The following is a 21,166-nucleotide window of genomic DNA, read 5'->3' as shown; positions in this document are numbered from 1 at the left end:
CGCTGAGCCTGCGCGTCCGGAGCCTGTGCTCCGCAACGGGAGAGGCCACAACAGCGAGAGGCCCGCGTACCGCAAAAAAAAAAAAAAAAAGCAGCAGATTCCGAGAATTCCCTGGTGGTCCAGTGGTTAGAACTGCACGATCTCACTGCCGGGGCCCTGGCTTGGATCCCTGGTTGGGGAACTGAGATCCTGCAAGCCACACTGCGCGGCCCCCCAAAAAAACCAAAACTCAGATTCCGTCCTTCATAAGCACTGCTGACCTGCCCACACTTCTGTAATTTACTTCTTATTTTCTTTCCCCGCCACACCACGAGTTTCTGGAAGGCAAGGACTTTGTGTCAGGATTTCTCAATCAGCAGGCCTAGTCCAGGGGCAGCAGAGCTGGCGTTCAAAGTTGGAAGGGAGGGAGGGAAGAGAAGGGCGGGTGAGCCGGCCGATGAGAGAGAACGGGAAGGAAGGCTGGCCGGGTGGCTGGAAGGAAGGACGGAACGGTTCGGACTGAGGGGGTAGCCACCTGTGCGACCCCGCCCGGCTCCCGGGCCGTGACTCCGAGCCCAGGCCCCTAACCCCACCCCGCCTCTCCTTTTAGGCCTGATGCTGGGGGGCTGCGGCGACAAGTCCATCCGCTTCCGTCCCACGCTGGTCTTCAGGGACCACCACGCACACCTGTTCCTCAATATTTTCAGCGACATCTTAGCCGACTTCAAGTAAAGAAGCCATTTCCTCCACGCTCTGAGGAAGCCCTGATCTCACCCCTTGTCAAATCGATTAGTTTGCCTAATTCATGTTTTCACTTAAAGTATCAGAGGTGAATGCATAAACTGGAGGATTATTTGTGGGGAGGGGATGTTTTTCGTGGCTTGGGGGGAGGGGAGGGGCTGGTTTGCTCTCTCCCTGCAGAGCCAATGGTGCACATTGGTTTTAAGTCCAGAAATTCTGCTTGAGCCCTGGACATAGTCTTAGGTTGGGCCCCGAGGGTCCTGGCCAGGTATCTGCCACCCTCGACCCCAACGATACCTTTGGAAGCCAGTCAGGGAATGATACCTGCTCCTGGGGCTGGTGGCTGCGACTCCTGGGTTCCGTCCCTCTCAAGTGACGCGTTCTGAACGGGGAGGACGCTCGCTCCTCCTGCCCTATGCAAACAGACATGCTTCCCCCTCGCCCCCAGGCCCCGAAGCTCTGAGCACGTCCCGTGCGCGGTCCAGTGACGGGCAGGACAGAGCATATTAAGGCAGGAGAGTAGGGACACGGGATTGAGCTTGGGGGTGTGGGAAGGGGTCTTCTGGCCTCCCGAAGAGTAGGGCCACTCCCCCGATCCATCCGGGGATTCCTCTCCAAACTGTGAATTCTCGCCTTCATGGGGCTTCGTCCTGGGAGAATCTCTGGGTGGCATCGCCGACAGGTCTTACTCACCACCCTCGTTCCCCAAATTCCCTCCCTCCCATTAAACGTCAGCCCAGACCTCTGTGGAAGGAAAGCTATGCCCGATCATCCCAGGGACACACGCCCAGGAGCATAAGCCCAGGCCTGGGGCAGCAGAGACCCCTCCCCCTGTCCCCAGGGCACCTGGGGTCTGACCTTGGACCCCTCGCCCCGGGACCCTTTCTCTAGCTTTTGCTCATCCACCTCTGCTCCACTTCTGAGCTGTCCCAGGAACGGCTTTGCTGCTACGTCAAAGCTGGACCAGGTGTCTTCTTGCTGGAGGCATCACGCATTGAAGGCGCCAGAGCTCCATGCAGGAAAAAGTAGCCCGTTGGTGCAAGGTGGCTTCCTTGTCGTTACCCCTCCAAGTCAGAGATTTTCCTGCCATGAGTGACTGTGAGATGACCAGGCAGGTGATGCTTAGAGGCTTAATTGGATGATGGCTGAGGCTAAGGGGGTCTCTGCTGGAGGCGAGACAATTTTGGAACTGATTTGACCTCAGATGCTCCTAAAAAGAGCATTTGGTCGTCCTCCAGCAATGAGTGTTGTTTAGCGGGTAAACGAAGGAAGTCTGTCCAAAAGGAAGCCACTGGTCTCCTGGTGCCTTGGTTGACTATTTTGGGAGCCGGGCAGATCAAGATTCTCAATTCAGCACTTTTCTCTTTTAATAACTAACCATCCAAAGATCTCAAAGTGGTTTGGTTTTTTTCTGCTTCTGCTTTTCAGCAGATTTGGTCATCATCCTATTTTTGCCAAGACTGAAAGGCAGTCACGTGTTTAACAGACGAGGGGGAATCCCTGAATCCCGGTTCACCCTGCATTCCTGCACTCAGTGCTAATCCGTTGCTTTTAAGGAGCTCTGCCATGTCCAAGGGCATTCGCACTGCCAACTAAATGGAGCCTCCCTCTCTCTGCAAGCTTTCACTCATCTGTATATTCATTTATTTATCCAATCATTCATTCATGAAACTTGCATTAAATACCTGCTCTGTCCCAGGCCCAGTGCTAAGCACTAGAAATCCAAAGGTGAAATAAAACCTAGTCCCTGCTCTCAAGCGATTCACATCCACTGGGGACAACAGACTCTTAAACCAACAATTAATGCCATAACCGTCGTATGTGTAGGAACATCAGGAAATCAGAGGGAGTGGCCCGATCCACCTAAGGGTCAGAGGAGGTTCCGAGGAGAAAGCGACATTTGAGCAGGATTTTGCAGGATGAACAAGAGTTCACCAAGTAGACAAGACAAGGTGGAGTGCTGCAGAAAGGGAACAGCATACGCAAAGACACATGAGTTCACAGCCTCACACTTTTCACTGGGGATCCAGATTCCACAGGCAATATCCCAAGATTCAAGGCCTTATTTAACAAACAAGCAAAATGCAAACCAAACCATAATTCATGTATGCTTTCTCCTGAGAACTTTAGCATTGGATCCAAACATACAATGAGATTCCTGGAGTCCAAAAGGTTTTTAAGCCAGGGCACAACCAGAAACGTTGGCTCTCTTTGGTGGAGAGAGTGGCTCCAATATTTTGTTCTCTCCCCACAGGGCACTGACAGAGAAATGAAATCTTTTTTATCTGGAAAGTCCTTTCCAGACTTATTCACTCCTTACCAAGGGAAGTTACTTCTAAAACTTTTTAAGCCATTTATCAGCCAGTCCTCGTTGACTCAGGGCATAGTGAGTTCCTGAGACGTTCTCTTTTGGAGGTGGAGGTGGAGCTGCGCGAATTTCAAGGAAAACATTCTCAGCAGCGCTCAAGAAACTTGCCAGAGGTTGGTGAAAACACAGGGAGCCCGGAGGACAGGGTGCTGGCTCGGGCAGAGCCCACGCAGAAGAACTTCTGTGGCCGACGGTCCGGAAACGAATCCATCACACATTAGTGCCATAGGGTTTAGTAAATGTCGCTAGCAAATCTCATCACTTTTACAGAAAACAAGGTCCAGTCATAGCAAATCTTAGCACATCCTCACTTTTATTATAAATGGGTGTTTTTTAAATAGTTTTTACTGACACTCAGTAACCATGCAAAATCGTGCACAACATTAATATAATCTGTATATCTATACCTGTCTATATCTATCTGTATATCAGCTCATGGTAGAAAACCATAGCTAGGGAGCCTTGCCAACTTACGCGTACAAAGTGATCTTGTTTACAGTATTCTGTTGACAGTGCCAATAAATGATAAAGAAATTAACACGTCACAGTGTAACGGATGACCATATGCACAATTCCGTGAACTCAGTCTGTTTCCTCTGTTAATCAGCATTCTTAAATTAAAAACAAAATATTTATAATGGAAACATCAGAGTAAATGTGGCCTTTTTGGTTGGAAATGGTTTTGGTAAGGACTTATTGCACAAGTTCTTATGAAGCTCCTATGATTAAGCACCTCTTAGGGATGTCTTGGGGGAATTCTCTACCTGAGTTAAGTCTGCCTTGGGCTTAGAAGCCTGGTGAGGCCATTCAGTTCACCAGAGTTCATCCAAGACATGCCATGTAATGGGGATGGACAAGGTGTGGTCCTTACCCTCAGCTCACCTTCCAGTGGGGCAACAGTCATAGCAACCCAGCGTAAGGACCAGGATACAGGAGGATATCGTACATGAACAAAGGATAGGCCCAAGTCAGGGTGGAGGTTAGGCCTCTGAGTTTCAACTTGCAAGGTTGAGCGGGAACTGCTCCAGTGACTCAGAGGAGGGGTGGAAGGCATTCCAGACCAAAAGAACAGCTAGCTGAAGGCACGAAGGCAGGATGAGGCAGGCATTTGTACAGCGTTCAGCATTACTAGATCACAAAGACAAGGAGAGCAGAAGAGCCTGGAGACCAGGCCAAAGAAACAGGAAGGGCTCGGATCTGGAGGGCCTTCTGTGCCAGTCTGGGCCGTCCATGAGCTGATGGAGCCACCAGAGGTTTGGAGCAGGGCGGTAATCCAACATGCATTCTAGAAAGAATGTCCTGATTGTCCACTGTGAACAATAGAGAGACTGGGTGATCAGTCGGGAATCTGTGGCCATCAAGATGACCAGGTGGCCCAACCAGGACAGCGATAATGGGCTGGATGGAGAGGGAAGGAAAAGCACAGAATCCACTACATCCAGGACAGTGACACTCAACACTAGATGCACTTTGGAGATGCCCTAAAGAACTTTGTAAATGTCCTAATGCTTAGGCCCCAACCCAAACCAATTACATCACATTCTCTCCGTCACTGGATTGAGGTGGTAAGCTGATCACTGATGGGAATCAGCCGGGAGGCAGGTGCAGCGTGGGAAGGCACGGAAGAGATGCTGAGTCAGCACCTGTGGAAATGAGCTGGCTCTTTGGTCCTCCTGGTGTCCTGACCTAGAACTGGGGGTCGTGGGCTCCTGACTCACTTCTGCACCCAGCTGTCTCAGTGGCCCTCCATGGCCCTTCTTTTTCTCACCTGGAAAAGGTATGGTTTGGACCACGTGATTTCCAAGGTCCCTTCCGGCTGGGACACCAAACAGGTCTGTGAAATAACTGACTAGGAAAGCAATATCTACCATTAAATATGCTTTTAAGAATAATCACATATAGTGATAATATTTATCATTTGTTGAGCATCTGCTATGCACAGGCATATTCTGCTGGGGCTTTGTAATGTTCACAACACACCTATGAGCTATGTATGTGTCTGCCTGTTTGTGAGATGAGAAGCCTGATGCTCAGCGAGGTTGGGGAACCCGCCCAGCATCACACAGCCTGGAGGCCAGGATTTGAGACACACGGGTGTGTGTGAATGAGCACATGCAGTGAGCATGGGGTTGGTTGAGGATCAACCACTCAGGACTCTTCTCACCACCAGCCTGGCCACTGGCCTGGGAAAGTGAACTTGAACTTGGTCAGCATTAGTGTGAGCTCCTAAGCGTATATCCCTAAGGCAGGTGGGTGGAAGGTGCCAGGACCTTTGTTAAAAACAGTCACTGTTTCCATTTTCTGTCCTTCTTCCCCCTTCTCCACCCCCCGGGGAGGCAGGACAATGCAGTAGAATGACCTAACTCTGCTGCTTTCTAGCTGGGTGACCTTGAGTAAGTCACTTGACCTCTCTGAGCATCACCTGCAGAGAGTGGTCATAGTAAAGCAGCTGACACTTATCGAGGGCTTCCCTGGACCAAGCGCTATTTTTAAGTGCTTTTCATGTAGTAAGTCAGCTCCTTCATCTACCCTCGGTGGGTGCTTTTATTATCATTAATTCACAGATGAAGAAACCAAGGCACAGTCAGTGATTATATTACTGGCCCACAGTCACAGCCTGGGAGTGGCAGGGCTGGGGTTCAAGCAGGTAGGAAGCCTTGCTTCCAAGCCACGTGCTTCACCCTACACCTGCGACCTCTCTCTGGTTCTCCAACTCCAACAGCTGCTGGGAGGATTCAAGAAAATCACGTAATCGGGACTTCCCTGGTGGCGCAGTGGTTAAGAATCCACCTGCCAATGCAGGGGGCACAGGTTCGATCTCTGGTCTGGGAAGATCCCACATGCCGCGGAGCAACTAAGCCCATGCACCACAACTACTGAGCCTGTGCTCTAGAGCCCACGTGCTGCAACTACTGAGCCCATGCACCACAACTACTGAAGCCCGCGTGCCTAGAGCCCGCGCTCCACAAGAGAAGCCACCGTAATGAGAAGCCCGTGCACTGCAACGAAGAGTAGCCCCCGCTCACTGCAACTAGAGAAAGCCCGCGCACGCAGCAACGAAGACCCAACACAGCCAAAAAATAAAACAAAATAAATAAAATAAAAAATCATGTAATCATCTCCTGACTCGTGGTAGGTGCTTAATACATGACGGTTCCTTTTGCCACTTGATCTCTGTGAACCTGGCTCACATATAGTTCTAAAGGTTAAACCTACTTCCCAACACGGGGACAAGTCCCGCCAGATCCCAGAGTAGATTACAACTGTTAATCAGTAAAACGGATGTTTTGTCACTAGAGTTGGTACAAACGTGGCCAGATGGTATCGACCCTGCCTGATTAACCTTCATCAGGCATGATTTTATAGTTGAATGAATGCTGCAGGATCAAAACAGGGCCGTAAAAGTTGGACTCTGCCCAGGTTTCAAAGGGACCCGGTGGCTTTCCATCTGGGGACTCACAAGTCCTGAATTCTTAAAGCAGCCAAGGGCAAGCTCCTAGTTATTTGGCTAACTGACCCTAGGCTGGCCCACTGCAAGCAGCTAAGCCCATCATATCTGTTCTGGGAAGTGCATTAAACATGCTTATTTATGATGGGCTGGGGGTGGGATATCTGGGCCTATGACCAGGTAAGGCTCAGTTCTGGTAACCGGTGTAGGAAGGACAATGGCTCCCAGCCATGCACACTGTGAATGTCCCCAGTTGGAGCAGACCTCACCATGGTCTGGAGGACTACCTGTCTCAGCTCAGGCTGCTCTAACAGAATATCAGAGATGGGGCAGCATAAACAGCCAACATTTATTTCTCATGGTTCTGGAGGCTGCAAGTCCAGGGTTGGGTCCTTGGCGACGGTCTCTTACCGCTTGTGTCCTCACATGGCACTGATTCCATTGTGGGGGCCCCACTCTCATGACCTCATCTGACTCCAATCACCTCCCAAAAGCCCCATCTCCAAACACTATCACATGGGGGGCTATGGTTCAACATATGAATTTTAGGAGGGGATACAAACATTCAGTCCCTAGCAACTACCATGTGAAAATGGACATGCTACAGGTTACCCCATTTCCTGCATCTAAATAAATAATACACAGTCCAGGGCAGGTGGGGTGCCCAAAGTCCACATGGTTCTCAGCAGATGGGAATGAAAACCAGTCTACAAAATACAAACACGGTTGTATCACTAATGCTTTTAATCACTGTTTCCTACTGTCCACCCAGCTTCCAAGTCCAGAATGGAGATTCATGGTTGAGAAACTTTTCTCTTTACCTCGAGAGCTGGCAGGAGGGGGAAAGGATGGCAAAAGAGATTGTGTTTATTACAGCATTTTACTTCATTTGTTAAGATGGAAGACATGCTCGTTACGGAAACTTTAAACAATACTAGAAGGCCACAAAGTTCAAAGTAGAAGTTTTCCCTCTATCTCATCCACCTGAATCTTCTCCCCAGAATTAACCACTGTGAAAAATTTGGAATGTGTTTTTGAAAATCACAAATAGGATCATACAGAACTATAGTGTTCTCTGATTTGCTTTTTCCACCTAACACTACCCCATGATTATCCTGTCACATCAGCAGATATGGTTCAACCTCACTCTTTTTAAGGGCGTGTAATATTCCATAGCTTATTTAACTGTGTTGCCTACTAATGGCAACTTAGTTTACTTCCTGTTGTTGTTGTGTGTTTGTTTCACTATTAGAAACATTCAGTGAACATCCTCATACACATGCTTGGGTACGTCTATCAGATGATTCTTTTGGAATTGTTTTCAAAGGGGGAAATCACCAATATAACCACACACCACCTGAATCTAAAGACCGTTTCCATTTTCTGAGAAGCTGCTTGACCATCAGAGAGGCACCGCTCTTGGGAAGGCTCAATCCCACACAATGATTCTCAAAACCTGGGGTGCCTTGGAATTACCTGGGAAGCATCAAAATACAGATGCCCAGCTGCTGCCCAACCAGAATCTGCAGGGTTGAGCGCAGGCGGGTTTTGCTGTTTTTGTTGTTGCTGATCTGGAGCATGGGAACTGGGTACGACTGCCCTGCTGGTGCACTGCAGAAACCCTAAGCTGCTTCCCTTGTCACATGTAATTTTAGCTTGGAAATAAAGGGATAGAAGAATGCATTTGCTCTGTGTGCCCTCTGCTGGTACTGCGTGAGCAAACCACACATCTGAGTGGAGGCTCTTCTGTGCCAGAGCGGTGAGAATCGGGGCCGTCACCTCCCACTGAGCTGACACTTCCGGGCAGTGATTGTCAAATCAGGCTACGCATGAGAATCCCCTCTAGGGAAACTGGTCATGGGCCTGGGCAACAGTATTTTTTAAGGTGTCCAGGTGATTCTACACACGGAGCCCAGGCGGAGAACCTATTCTGTAGGACAAAAAAAAAAAAAAAAATTGGCCCAGGGACACAGACATGTGTCATTCTGGTGTTGTCCACCCTGGTCATCTATTTCAGAAATTCCCAGCATGGCTGCATAGCAGAATTAGCCTCAAGCTTGACAAAAAGACAGATTCTGGGGATCCACCCCAGACATAATCAGAATCTCCAGGGGGTGAAGCTCACTCAGGTAAGTGCTTACAGGTAGCCCAACAGGCCTATTTGAGTTAATTTTTGGTTTTAATAAGTCAAGGTCAGATCATTAATCCCTCTTAAGACATTTTATAGGCACAGACTGTGTCTTTGGGAGAAGAGGTTCACAGGAATTGAAGTCACTGACAAGCAGGTGAGGGAAAGGTAGGGAAGGGAACCAGCAGCTCTACAGATAATTATATAATCGAGTCTTCTATATAATTGAATCCTCAGTACAACTTCTTGAGGATAAATAGTAACACCGCTGTTATACAGAGAGAGAAACTGGAGAGAGACAGATAGACACTTCTATGTAGATACCTAGGGAGAAAGACTTTTAGGCAGAGGAACTGTCAGTGCAAAGGCCCTGAGGCTGTGGGGTCCTTGATTATTGGAGGAAGAGCAAGGGAAATATAGCTAACTGAAGTGGTCAGTGCAGAGTTGTGGATGAGGGAAGAAAGCTGGGGGTAGGGGCGGGGCCAGGCCATGCTGGGCCCTGTAGGTCACAGTAAGGACTTCAGCTTCTACAGCAGTGATGTGATTCTCTTTTTTAAACGGATCACTTTGGCAGGACTTCCCTGGTGGTCCAGTGGTTAGGACTCCGTGCTTCCACTGTAGGGGGCATGGGTTCGATCCCTGATCAGGGAACTAAGATCCCGCAAGCCACAAGGTGCGGCAGAAAGGAAGGAAGGAAGGAAGGAAGGAGGGAAGATAGAAAGGAAGGATCACTTTGGCTGCTGCGAGAACAGACTCTAGAAGGGCAAGGATGGAAGCAGCAGGTTGCAATAATCCAGAGGCTATGAGGGCAGCTTGGATCAAAATGGCAGGGCTGGAGCAGGTGAGAGCAGTCAGGTTCTGGTTGTACTTTCAGAGTAAAGTTGGTATAAAATTAAGTCAGTGGAACCACATGCCATTTACCCTAAGAGCCGGCACTTCTGAGTGGGTCTGCGGCTCTCCGGGAACCCCCAGGCCCACAACCGGGCTCTGGGTCACGCCGTCCATGGCATGCACAACCCCTCTATCTAGAGACCCTGCAGATATACCCCAGCTGACAATGGGAGCCCAGCATTCCCAAACATCTGAGGGACATAGTCACACACTCCCCAGACCATGGCCTTCGACTGGCTGGAATTAACACGCGATGGGAATTTAACAGAGGCAACGACAAATCCATAATAAGTCTATGCCCTTTCATTTGCACCTTTAATTAAAAACAAATACAAATTAAAAGCTGTTTCCTCTTGATCTTAAGAGCTCCCAAGCTTTCTTTTTTTTTTTTTCCCCAAGCTTTCTTTTACTGACCTTCAAAGGCTCCCCACAGTGACTTAGATCAAATTCAGGGTCCTCCCCTTACCAAAGGCACCCACCCCACTCCTGTCCAGGGCAGAAACGCACGCTTGTGTCCCCTCAGCCTGAACAAGCGGTGCTCACGTCCATCTCCTCCTCACGCCTGGGGTCCCCTTCAAAGTCCCGGCCCCAGGCCATCTGGGCCCTTCTCCCAACCTCACCCCCTCCTGCTCTTCTGCCTCAGGCCACCCCACTCTTCTCTTTCCTTGCACTTTTCCCCATTTCTTTTTTAAAATATTTATTTATTTATTTATTCATTTATTGGCCGTGTCGGGTCTTGGTTGTGGCATGCGGGATCTTTTGTTGCGGTGCGCGGGCTTAGTTGCCCCGTGGCGTGTGGGATCTTACCACCCTGTCCAGGGATCAAACCCGTGTCCCCTGCACTGGCAGGCGGATTCTTAACCACGGGACCACCAGGGAAGTCCCTCCCCATTTCTAATTACACACATGCACTTAGCATCCGCCCTCCCTCCCCACCAAGATGCTGTCAGTCCAAAGGCCAAAATCCTCCCCTTTTATGAACCGTGGTGCCTTCAGCACACAGCAGAAGAGGTTTGGGATGACTGGCTGATTTGGAAGCCTGCAGGAACAAACTGTCTTGAATTATACATGCTTTACTTGCTTCTGTGAAATGCAATAAATTAACTAAGAAGATCTAACAACTTCTTTCACGTTATCACGATTATAAAGTCACTTTTCTCAAAATGCCATTTGCAGCCTACACAGAGGAAAGATATCTCTCCATATACTTGGCATTTATCACATTCTTTATAGCAATAAAAAAATGGAAATCATTTAAACAAGAAAGGTTATAGGACCAGCTACATCCACTCAGTGGAATATTTTGCAATTACTGATTTTTTTTTTGCATAAAAAGTATTTAAATGAAAAAAAATCAAATAATCGGGGCCTTTTGTTTTTATCTATTTGTAAGGTATGCTGCCCATTTTTTCCAACTTTATTGAGATATAACTGACATACAATATTGTATTAGGTTAAGGTATACAACATGATTTATATATGTATATACTGCAAAATGATTACCACAGTAAGTTAACATCCAGCATCTCACATAGTCCAAGGTTTCTTCCTTGTGACTGAATATTTTAAATGAATGTTTATAACTGACGTAGTCTTATGTTATAACATGAAGCAAAAAAAAGCCAATTTCAGATACAGGATAACATCTATGTTTTAAGTAAATACTGAAAGCACAGTGAGATACCACTTCACACCCATTAGGATGGCTATTATAAAAAAAAAAAAAAGATGTGGATAAATTGGAACTCTGATGCATTGCTGGTGGGAATATAAAATGGTATAGCCACTATGGAAAAGTTTGGCAGGTCCTCAAAAAGTTAAACTTAGAATTACCGTATGACCCAGTAATTCCACTTCTCAGAAAATACCCAAAAGAATTGAAAGCAGAAACTCAGATGTTTGCATACCAATGTTCACAGCAGCATTACTCACAACAGCCAAAAGGTGGAAACAATCAAAATGTCCATCGAAAGATGAATGGATAAACAAAATGTGATATATACATATTATTCCGCCATAAAAAAGGAATGAAGTTCTGATACCTGCTACAACATGGGTAAACCTTGCAAAATTATGCCAAGTGAAAGAAGCCAGACATAAAAGGCCACACAGTGGATGATTCCATTTACATGAAATATCCAGAATAGGCAAATCCATAGACACAGAAAGCAGATTAGTGGTTGCCAAGGGCTGGAGAAAGGGGGCGTTGGGGAGTTACTATCTAATGGGTGCAGAGCTTCTGGTTGGGATAATGAAAAAGTTCTGGAAATGGAGAGAAGTGGTGATGGTTGCAAAACACTAAATATACTTAATACCACTTAGTGTACACTTAAAATGGTTAAAAGGATAAATTTATGCTTATATTTTACTACGATTTGAAAAAAAAAGACTGCAAGGTCACAAGACAAAATTTAGTTATTGACTTCTGAGTGGTAGAATTACAAAGATCATGACTTCTTTCCTCTTTACTTTGTTACAAATTATATAATAAGCATATTGCTAATTACGGGGGACATTAACTGGCTTTATTTTATAAAGTATCACACCAGCATATAGTTCATCTGACTTTATCACACTGCAAAGCCTTCTGATGTGAGAGCCCCCTAGACCTCTGGGCGGTGAACTTGCTCGGATTACAACCTTGCCCCAGTGGCTGTGCAGCTACCGTGCTGGCAGGATGAACGACCCACCTCTAGGCTTCATCCTGGTCCCCCCGCCGCTGGGTCCACAAGGGGGCGCAGCATAGGGCTGGTGAAATCCCTACCCATCGCCTGGAAGCCTTTTGCTGCGCCATCACCTCGGAACTGACAATGACATTCATTGTTTATTCTCACAGCCGTCCCAGGAGACAGGGAGGATTTTTCCACTTTAAGATGTGAAAACCAAGGTTCTGAGAGACTTGATAACCTGCCCCAGGGCAGGGATTTGGAAACGCACAGACCCAAGTCTTCTGGCTCCAGCCCCCCACCTCTCTGTCTTTGATTTCACAGCAGTGTAACTGTTCGAGAGAGCTTGGCATCGCTTCCTCCAAGAACTGGTTCTTAACAGAAACTTCTGGCCATTATCTGAATGTCACACACAAGTGCAGTTAAGAATCTGCACTCAGGGCCTCTTTCTAAACCCACTTACTCACTTCTACCTCATGAATTTCCTCATCCCAAAAGACAAGTTCCCAGGGGCCCCGGCAAAGTCTCCAGCTGCCCGACCCCCTCCTTCAGTCCCGCCCACACCCTCAGGCTTCCTGCAGGAGGCCCGGCTCCTGCCCGTTCACTTGAACTTGTCCAGCAACCCAAACACCTGTGTGAAACGCTCTCGGTCCAGGATGCGTCCGTAGCGCAGGGTGAGGTAGAAGGTCTGTTTCCCACTGTACTGCTGGATCCGCACGAATAGCTCCTGAGGCCGCTCCTGGCTTTCCGTCATGGGGATCACGTCGGCCACAGGGCAGTATGTCTCCTGTCGCCGGCCCCAGAAGGTCAGGTGGGCCACCCGCAGCATGGTGCCCGACTCATTCACGTACAGGATGCCCACCAGCCTCCGGAAGAAATGGCTCATCCAGCACAACATGGCCAGGGCAAAGCCAGCGATCCCGCCCGCCAGGCACAGGGAGTTGAAGGTCATGAGGCCCTGGGAGTACCAGTAGAGGCCAGGCGGCAAGGCCACCACCGTCAGGGCTGTCTGTGCCACCTTCAGCCGAGACAAGTACCCGAAAGCCCTGATGGCATCAAACCGGTACACCATCTGAAATGTCTCTGTCTCTGTGCCGGGTGGTTTCTCCTTGGAGGCTGGTGGCCTGCTTCCCACCCACCTCCTAGGATTCCGCCCACTGCAGCACCACAGCCCGTGGAGAGGCTTTCCCCATGCAGCTGGCCCTGGCGACCGCGGCACAGCTCGGAGGAAGGCAGCCTGAAAGGGAGACAGGGAGACCATTTCTCTCATGGAACTCAACCATGCTAATCACACAAGGAGTAGCTGCAAAGCATCTTACACGGAGGCTCCCACCAATCCTGTGAGGCCGGCATCACTGCCAGAGATGGAAAGAAAGGTAAAGCCAGATGCTTTACCTCACGTGATCTTCACAAAAGCTGTTTGCAATGGGAACCACTACTTCTACTTTACCACGGAGGAAACTAAGCCCAGAGAAGGTAAGAAATTTACCCAAAGACACAAAGCCAGTAAGTGGGGCAGAGTCTGACTTTTAAACCGGTCCTCTTTCGTCCAGACAGCTCAAGTAGGTATAGGAAAGGAGGCGCAGCCTTCATTCATTCAACAAATACCTTGGGAGGGCCAACTCTGGGCTGACACTGGATCCACAGCCTGTGTGACATTTCCCCAAGCAGGAAACTCAATCAATGTCCTAGTGGGGAACAAATCCGCAAGATATTCATCCCAATTCCCAATTCTCGGTCAGGTTAAAGCGTCATCTTGGGGTCAGAAGGGAAAAGCTGTTTACTTGGCCTAAACTGAGAGATGGGGTAGAACGGAGGAGGAAGGAGGCGTCAACCCGTAGCACAAGGATTTTATGAGATGCACAGTTCCACACCTCGAATAGTGCAGCGAAAGATACTTTGGGCGGTAAAGTCAGATCTGGGTTCCCCCGACTCCTACAGTCACCAGCTATGGATCTTTGGACAAATTACTCCACCTCTCTGGGCCCCAGTTTCTTCATCTTTCAAAATGGGGATCCAAAATATACTGAATGTGATGATGGTTTTAAAGCCTTCAAATGCACTTGATGCTCAGCGAGTGCTCAGTGAGTTTTAGTTATCGCCTTTGCTGGCCCACGTGACTTGAGCGCAGAGGAGAGCGGGGAATAACAAATCGGAACCCACGTCCCTCCCGCGGATTCTCCGAATCAGAACCCCAGGCGTCTGCAGGCCTGCCCCAGGCCTGCCCCCCGACCCACAAAGCACGTCACCTCCCTTACTTCCCACCACCCGCCTTCTTACCATGACCTCAATGCCTGCTGCCGGAAGTGAATCCCACCTACTCCCGGAACCGCTAAGAGCGCGTGTTCGGCCCTAATAGGACAGCGTAGAGTCGCATTGCATTCTGGGATCTGTAGTCCAGAGAGATCAGCTACCGCTAGTCCTAGGCATTATGGGAGTGGATTCTCCTCCTCCCAGAGTGCCCTGCGGCATGGGGGCTGGTCCCGGAAGTTCCGGGACGGGTTCCAGGTGCCAGCGAGTCCTGTAAGGTTCGCGTGGAAATTGGGGTCATGGCCGCGCCCGGCCCAGCGCTCTGCCTCTTCGACGTGGACGGAACCCTGACGGCCCCGCGACAGGTAAGCGGCGTCCGGCGGGCTGGCGGCAGCCGGTGCAGAGCCCCCTGCTGCTCCCAGATGGGGCGAAGGACCGCCTACCTCCCCTGAAGGGACCGAACTCTACTCTGGGTTCCTGGAGGAATGAGACGGAAGCTCCCACCAGCTCTTCAAGACCTCAGGGTGCTCGAAGAGATGGGACAGGCCGGAAAACTCTAAGAGAGCAAGAAACTTGTGTTGGGTTGGAAAACGCAGTTCTCGACTCTCACCTCCAGCCCCGGGTTTGAACCCCAGCTCTGCCCCTTTACCAGCTTGTGTGCCCTCCTCAGACCTATGACGTATGGTCTCTGCCCGTAGCCTGATGTGAAAGACATAGGTTTCCAGGTCAAACGGACCTGGTGGAGTCTCAGCTTTATCTCCTGACAATTGTGTGACCTTGAGCAAAGTCACTTAACCTCAGAGCCTCAGCATCTATGGCATTAAGTGGGGATATGACCTGTTGCATGTGGTGTTTGTGGGGGTCGAATGAAATCATATAAGTTCATGAAAGTATCTTGCATACGGTAGCCTGGGTTCAATAATATTCAGTTAATATCAGCGACCGCCACTACTCCCTTCTCCAGCCCTGCAGTGGAGTGGGGTGATGGAGGAGACCTGGATTGCTGCAGGCTGCCTGCTGAGAGCCTCCTTGGACTCCTGGAGACTTCTCATTTCCAGATTTTGTTGCCGTAGGCACGGATATGTTTCAGTTAAGATTAACATTTGTGATCTTTGCTCACTCTGACCTCCCCCTTGCACAGATTAGTCACTGAACGCCAGCCATTCGAACTTGAGACTTGGCCCAAGTAGCCTCACTGTCTTCAAGTTCTAGCTCTACCCTGCTTAGCTTGGGCCAGGTGGAAGCAGTGGTATGTGTGCTCCAGAATTCACAACAAACGTCGGTGACCTTAGCCGTCCGTATCATTTTACCTTTCTGAGCCACAGGTGCTATGTATCTAGTGATGATGCTCAAGTGCGCGTTCTCCAGAGGCCCTTTTTGATTCTGAGAGTCAGTGATCCATGCACACTTGTAGGTTGTTAATTAGCCCATAGTGGTCTGGAGCCAATGTCAGCAATTCATTGTTTGCAAAAGGCCAGATAGCAAATACGTTTGTGTTTGCCGACCATATGGTCTGTAGTAACTACTCGACTTTAATGCAAAAGCAACCATAGACCTTATGTAGACATAGCATAGCTGTGTTCCGGTAAGACTGCTCTCAATTTGGCACATTGGCTGTAATGGCCTCGGGTTTACATTCCAAGCCTTTTTACACAGTATCATTAGACCCTTTTAACCTTTCTCCCTCTTTCATCCCTGGTAGGATAGTTGTTATTTCCATTTTAAATAAGGAAACAGACTCAGTGAAACCATGACCTTGATTTCACAGAAGGGATCTGGTACAAGTCTCTGGGCCTCAGGGCATCGTTATTTGCTAAGTTTGCCATTTTCTGCTACCGCTCCAAGGTGGAGGCTGTTCTGTTACTAGGTGTGTCATTCAGGAACGTGCTTCTGATTCCCAGGAGGTACCAGGATATATAAGCACAAAGTATGAAATAGCAGCGAAACCAGGCAACCCGCAGTGTACTCCCTTAAAACATTTGAAACGTGATATTGTTTGGCGAATGTAAGTAAATTTTTACACTAAAAAAAAAAAAATCTAATTTTAAAGAGAATTGTTTTGGGGCTTCCCTGGTGGCACGGTGGTTAAGAATCTGCCTGCCAGTGCAGGGGACACGGGTTCGAGCCCTGGTCCGGGAAGATCCCACATGCCGCGGAGCAACTAAGCCCGTGCGCCTAGAGCCCGTACTCCGCAACAAGAGAAGCCACCGCTATGAGAAGCCCGCGCACCGCAACTAGACAAAGCCCGTGTGCAGCAACGAAGACACAACACAGCCAAAAAAATAAGTAAAATAAATAAATTTTAAAAATAAAAAAAATAGAATTGTTTCTATGTGCTGGGTGCTCAAGGTTAAAAAATAAAGCTATTTTTAAAATAAAAGCTATTTTAGCAACAGATCTGTTCTTTGTACAACCTTTCCCTTCCTCAATACTTGCATTCTCAAACATTGATAAGCACAAGACAATCCGAAAGCAATCAAATGGGTTATCTTTTCCTGCAGCTGCTGAAATAGTATATGACCTAAACAGGTAAAATCTAATTAGAGTGGAGTCCAGAGCTTTGCACATTTCAGTGTTTTAGTAGAATTTTGCTGTTCTGAGTATTTTCCTAAGAAATGCCATTGCATCTAAAAGCAGTTGAGACTTAGAACCAGGATATAAACCTGGGTGAATTGTTTTCCAACTTCCTATCATGAAAAATTTCAAACGTACAGAATCGCTGGAAAAATATAGTACCCAAAACATCCATATTCCCACCACTTAAATTCAACAGTGATTGATATTAACTTTCTCTCTCTCTTTTTTTAATCTTTTCTGTGCCACTTCCTAAGCTGTAGTCATAATGGTACTTCACCCCTAAATGTTCGTACCTGCAGCTCTTGAGGACAAGGACATCTGTCGTAACCAAAGTATCGTCATCATACTTAAGGAAACTATCACCAATTCCCTAATATTATTTTATACCCTGGTCCAGGGGTCAGCAGACTTTTTTCTGTAAAAAGCCAGATAGTAAATGGTTGAGGCTCACAGGCCATATGTTCTCTGTCACAGCTACTCACATCTATAGTTGTGGCCACAGATACCTCAGAAATGAATGGATATATGGCTGTGTTCCAGTCACTCTACAAAAACAAGCAGCATGCTGGGTCTGGCCCACAGGCCCTGTTTTCTAACTCTTCCTCTACTCCACTCAGTTTTCCTTAATTGTCCCAAAAAAGTCTTTTATAATTTTTATTTTTAATTTTTCAGGTGAACTTTTAACATTTTTTCACCTTAATTCCAAGCTTTTGGCTCTTTCTCTGTGCTTTATTTTGTCTGGGGTGATTTAGAATTCCTTGAAATTATCCGCACAAGAGTTTTTTAGAAACATCACAATTTCGCTGTGTGGTTATTTTGCTCCAAATCTCTCCTGCGGTGCGGGGTAGTGCGGTGCGGGGTAGTTTAGATTCTCTATTGTGGTCACGAGCAGCTAGGTCTTATTTCTTGTCGAAAAGTATTTGCTGCCATCTGGAAGCGAAATGTGCCTCTGGCCAATGCAAGTTGCAGAGCACGTCTGATAGCTGGACAGCAATACCATTTAGCTCATCAGTGTGCACAAGGGTCAAGAGAAAATAAATTGTACCCTTAGGCTTCTGTTTGAAGGTGGAAGTATTGCGTTTGTGTTGCATTTTTAATATTTTGCAATCATGGGAATCTTCCCCACTTCTCCCATTCTGACATCGGCTCTGAGTAAAGCACTTGTGGGGACTCTGGGACCCATTTTCACAATCACTGACTCAGAGGCCACTAGATTTTGTCTATTAGGTCAAGAGTCCACCGGAAGATGTAGAAAAGATTGCACCCTTGGGCTTCCCTGGTGGCACAGTGGTTGAGAGTCCGCCTGCCTATGCAGGGGACACGGGTTCGTGCCCCGGTCCGGGAAGATCCCACATGCCGCGGAGCGGCTGGGCCCGTGAGCCATGGCCGCTGAGCCTGCGCGTCCGGAGCCTGTGCTCCGCAACGGGAGAGGCCGCAACAGTGAGAGGCCCGCGTACCGCAAAAAAAAAAAGATTGCACTCTAATGTAAGCCCTTCTGTACAATTTTATTTTATTAATCATATGCATGTATTACTCTAAAAAAATTTTTTTTAAGAAAAGGAGAAGATTGAATTCTGGATGTTTTTGTACTGAAGTTAAGTGGGTTTTTTGTTTTTAATTTCTGGTAACTATTTGTGTAGATATTCCATGTAAGTGTACAATTAAGATTGCTAAAAGTAATGAAATAAGAGTTTAAAAACTTCATTGTGATTTGCTTGAACACAGGGATATCTTTTCATCTCAGCTTAAAATTTCTTTTGAATGGGCACACGGTTTGGAATTTAGCATAAAATTACACCACTGAGACCACTATTTATTTTTTTTAAATATTTATTTATTTATTTATTTTGGCGGCACTGGGTCTTAGTTGCCACATGCGGACTCTTAGTTGCAGTATGCAGGATCCAGTTCCCCGACCAGGGATCGAACATGGGTCCCCTGCATTGGAGCGCAGAGTCTTACCCACTGGACCACCAGGGAAGTCCCAAGACCACTATTTATAGATAGAGCTTTTCTTTCAGGAGAGACTCAAAAATCTAGTGATCTTACTCTAAGGCTTTTTGTTCGTTTATATAATTATAATAAATCAACTCTCAACTTCCTCTTTAATCTCATTATGTTATTTTGTTTTAATCAACTTAAATCCATAAATGGAGCACAGTGTAGCATTTGAAAGGACCGGGGTAGATCTACATGCATTATGGAAAAATCACCACAACTTAGTGCTGAGAAAGCAAGTCATTGCACAAGATGTGGAATGAGTCCACTTGTGTTTCAAAAGGTGGTACCTATTTATATATGTGCATATAGACAAGTGTATAGATGCACAGAAAAAAGGCTAGAGCAGTACATAACAGCTGTTAATATATTTCTTGTGTGTTTTAAACTAGGTAAAAATAAGGGTTGTATTACTCTTGGGATTTTAGTCTCCCGATTACTTCGTGGCTCTTGACCGTTGTGTTTTCCTTTTTGAAATGCAGAAAATTACCAAAGACATGGATTGCTTTCTACAAAACCTGAGGCAGAAGATCAAAGTTGGAGTCGTAGGCGGGTCGGACTTTGAGAAAGTACAGGAGCAACTGGGAAACGATGGTAAACTCCACATTGCTGGCTACATTTTGGTAAAAGGTTAACTTCTCATGAGGATGTTGGGACCTGTTGCCATTTAGTATCACAGGAGCCCTGAGCCCTCATCCCCGTGTGGCAGGCTTCAGGCTTCCGGCTTCCTTGTTCGGGGAACCATTTTCTCTGCCTTTATTTTTCCTCTGTTTTTAGTCCTATAAATAAATTTCTGGAGTTGCTAGTGGAACAGTTGGTACTCGGATACATGGACAGATTCACCTAGAAAGATGGGTGTCTGTTTCTCGGCCTGCAGTTCTTCCTGTTGGTCCCCATTAACTGCCCTTCTGGCCTCAGTTTGGGCCCCATCTCCTGACATCCTTCTCACACAGGTGTTGAGGGGTCCTCCGGGTCTTCATGCCTCCCTCTGTTGCCCTGTCGCAGTGTTCCGCAGAGTTCCCTAGTCGGGAGTCACCCAGGCTCCTCCCCCACCTAGTGAATCAGAATCTCAAGCCCAGGACCCCAGGAAGGTGGAGATTCTTACGTGCCCCTTCACTGGAGATTCTGAAGGGCATGGGTCTGTAGGGCATGAGAATCATACTTTAGCAGCTACCCTCAAAGAGAGTCTAGTGCTGTGGGTGTAGCACTCTCTGATTATTGGAAACTGTCTGGTTATGTTTGTCTCGAAGACTAGCGGTATGGATTATTCATCTCCAGGGCCTCCAGGGCCTCCAGGGTGCCTGGCCTATAAGAAATAGCAGGTAGAGAGAGAGATGGATTGAGCATTCTTTTTGGCACTGTTGACATTTTGGGCCAGTAATTCTCTCTGTCCTGTGCACTGTAGGATGTTTAGCAGCATCCCTGGCTTCTACTCACTTGATACCAATAGTGCTGCCACACCCAGTGTGACAACCGAAACTGTCTCCAGACACTGCCAAATGTCCCCTGGGGGCAAAATCACCCCCAGTTGAGAACGACTGTTCTAGATGTAATGTCTTACAGTGCAAATCTGCGTGGGGTGTATTTATTGAACCAGTTACTGAAAGAGGGATCTGTGTAGTCCCTTAAAACTCTCTGTTCTGGTTACACTTAATTTTCCTTGTAGGTGCTCTGTTTAGAAACGCTATAAACAACATAATGGGACACATTAAGACCCGGGGATCCTGTTACCTGGTCCTGATTGCCCTTTCTGCCTCTGGTCACGTAATTAACCACAGGCTCAGAGAGGTTTTGTCAGCGTAGCACAGCGTCTTATAGTGCAGAGAGTAAGAGTCGAAACTCCAGAATCAAAACAGTCACGAGCCAGAAGAAAGTGGAAGACCCACCTGTATCAGAATCACCTGAGAAGCTTGTTCAAATGCAGATGTGGGAGCCCCACCCAACACACAGTGCCTGGGAATCTGCATTTTGGCAAGCACCTAAAGTTTGAGACTCCATTAAGATTTATGTGGGGCTTCCCTGGTGGCGCAGTGGTTGAGAGTCCACCTGCCGATGCAGGGGACACAGGTTCGTGCCCCGGTCCGGGAAGATCCCACATGCCGCGGAGCGGCTGGGCCCGT

At 47.7% G+C, this 21,166-nt stretch overlaps 3 protein-coding genes across 9 annotated transcripts in view; 2 read left to right on the top strand and 1 right to left on the bottom strand.

Moving 5' to 3' along the window:
- The window catches only part of ABAT (4-aminobutyrate aminotransferase), a 48,410-nt gene extending 37,652 nt beyond the window's left edge, over positions 1-10,758 (top strand). Inside the window, exons 15-16 of the mRNA XM_028498801.2 lie at positions 590-808; positions 2,975-10,758. Of these exons, the coding sequence (XP_028354602.1) occupies positions 590-711 (122 nt within the window). The 3' untranslated portion in view covers positions 712-808; positions 2,975-10,758. The remainder of the gene's footprint in view (positions 1-589; positions 809-2,974) is intronic.
- Positions 1-14,525, bottom strand: part of TMEM186 (transmembrane protein 186) — a 36,259-nt gene extending 21,734 nt beyond the window's left edge. For 2 of the 4 annotated variants that reach the window (XR_003682862.1, XR_003682861.1), the window contains exon 1: positions 13,830-13,851. Coding sequence is in view for 2 of the 4 variants with exons in the window: in XM_028498800.2 (XP_028354601.1) it covers positions 12,823-13,458; positions 13,830-13,880 (687 nt within the window). In the remaining 2 variants the exon portion in view is untranslated. Of the gene's footprint in view, positions 1-10,958; positions 13,459-13,829; positions 13,910-14,501 lie in introns of those variants that run through there. The other 2 variants (XM_028498800.2, XM_007116019.4) reach the window with 2 other exon arrangements.
- A 185-nt stretch (positions 14,526-14,710) lies between these two features.
- The window catches only part of PMM2 (phosphomannomutase 2), a 25,327-nt gene continuing 18,871 nt past the window's right edge, over positions 14,711-21,166 (top strand). For all 4 annotated transcript variants that reach the window (XR_008619099.1, XR_008619098.1, XR_008619097.1 and 1 more), the window contains exons 1-2: positions 14,711-14,836; positions 19,529-19,640. Coding sequence is in view for 1 of the 4 variants with exons in the window: in XM_055089871.1 (XP_054945846.1) it covers positions 14,771-14,836; positions 19,529-19,640 (178 nt within the window). In the remaining 3 variants the exon portion in view is untranslated. The remainder of the gene's footprint in view (positions 14,837-19,528; positions 19,641-21,166) is intronic.

The sequence above is a fragment of the Physeter macrocephalus genome, chromosome 14 (genome assembly GCF_002837175.3).
Source record: "Physeter macrocephalus isolate SW-GA chromosome 14, ASM283717v5, whole genome shotgun sequence".
Lineage (NCBI taxonomy): Eukaryota > Metazoa > Chordata > Mammalia > Artiodactyla > Physeteridae > Physeter > Physeter macrocephalus.
Note: the sequence above shows the minus strand (reverse complement) of the source record. Positions and strands in the feature narration are given on the sequence as shown.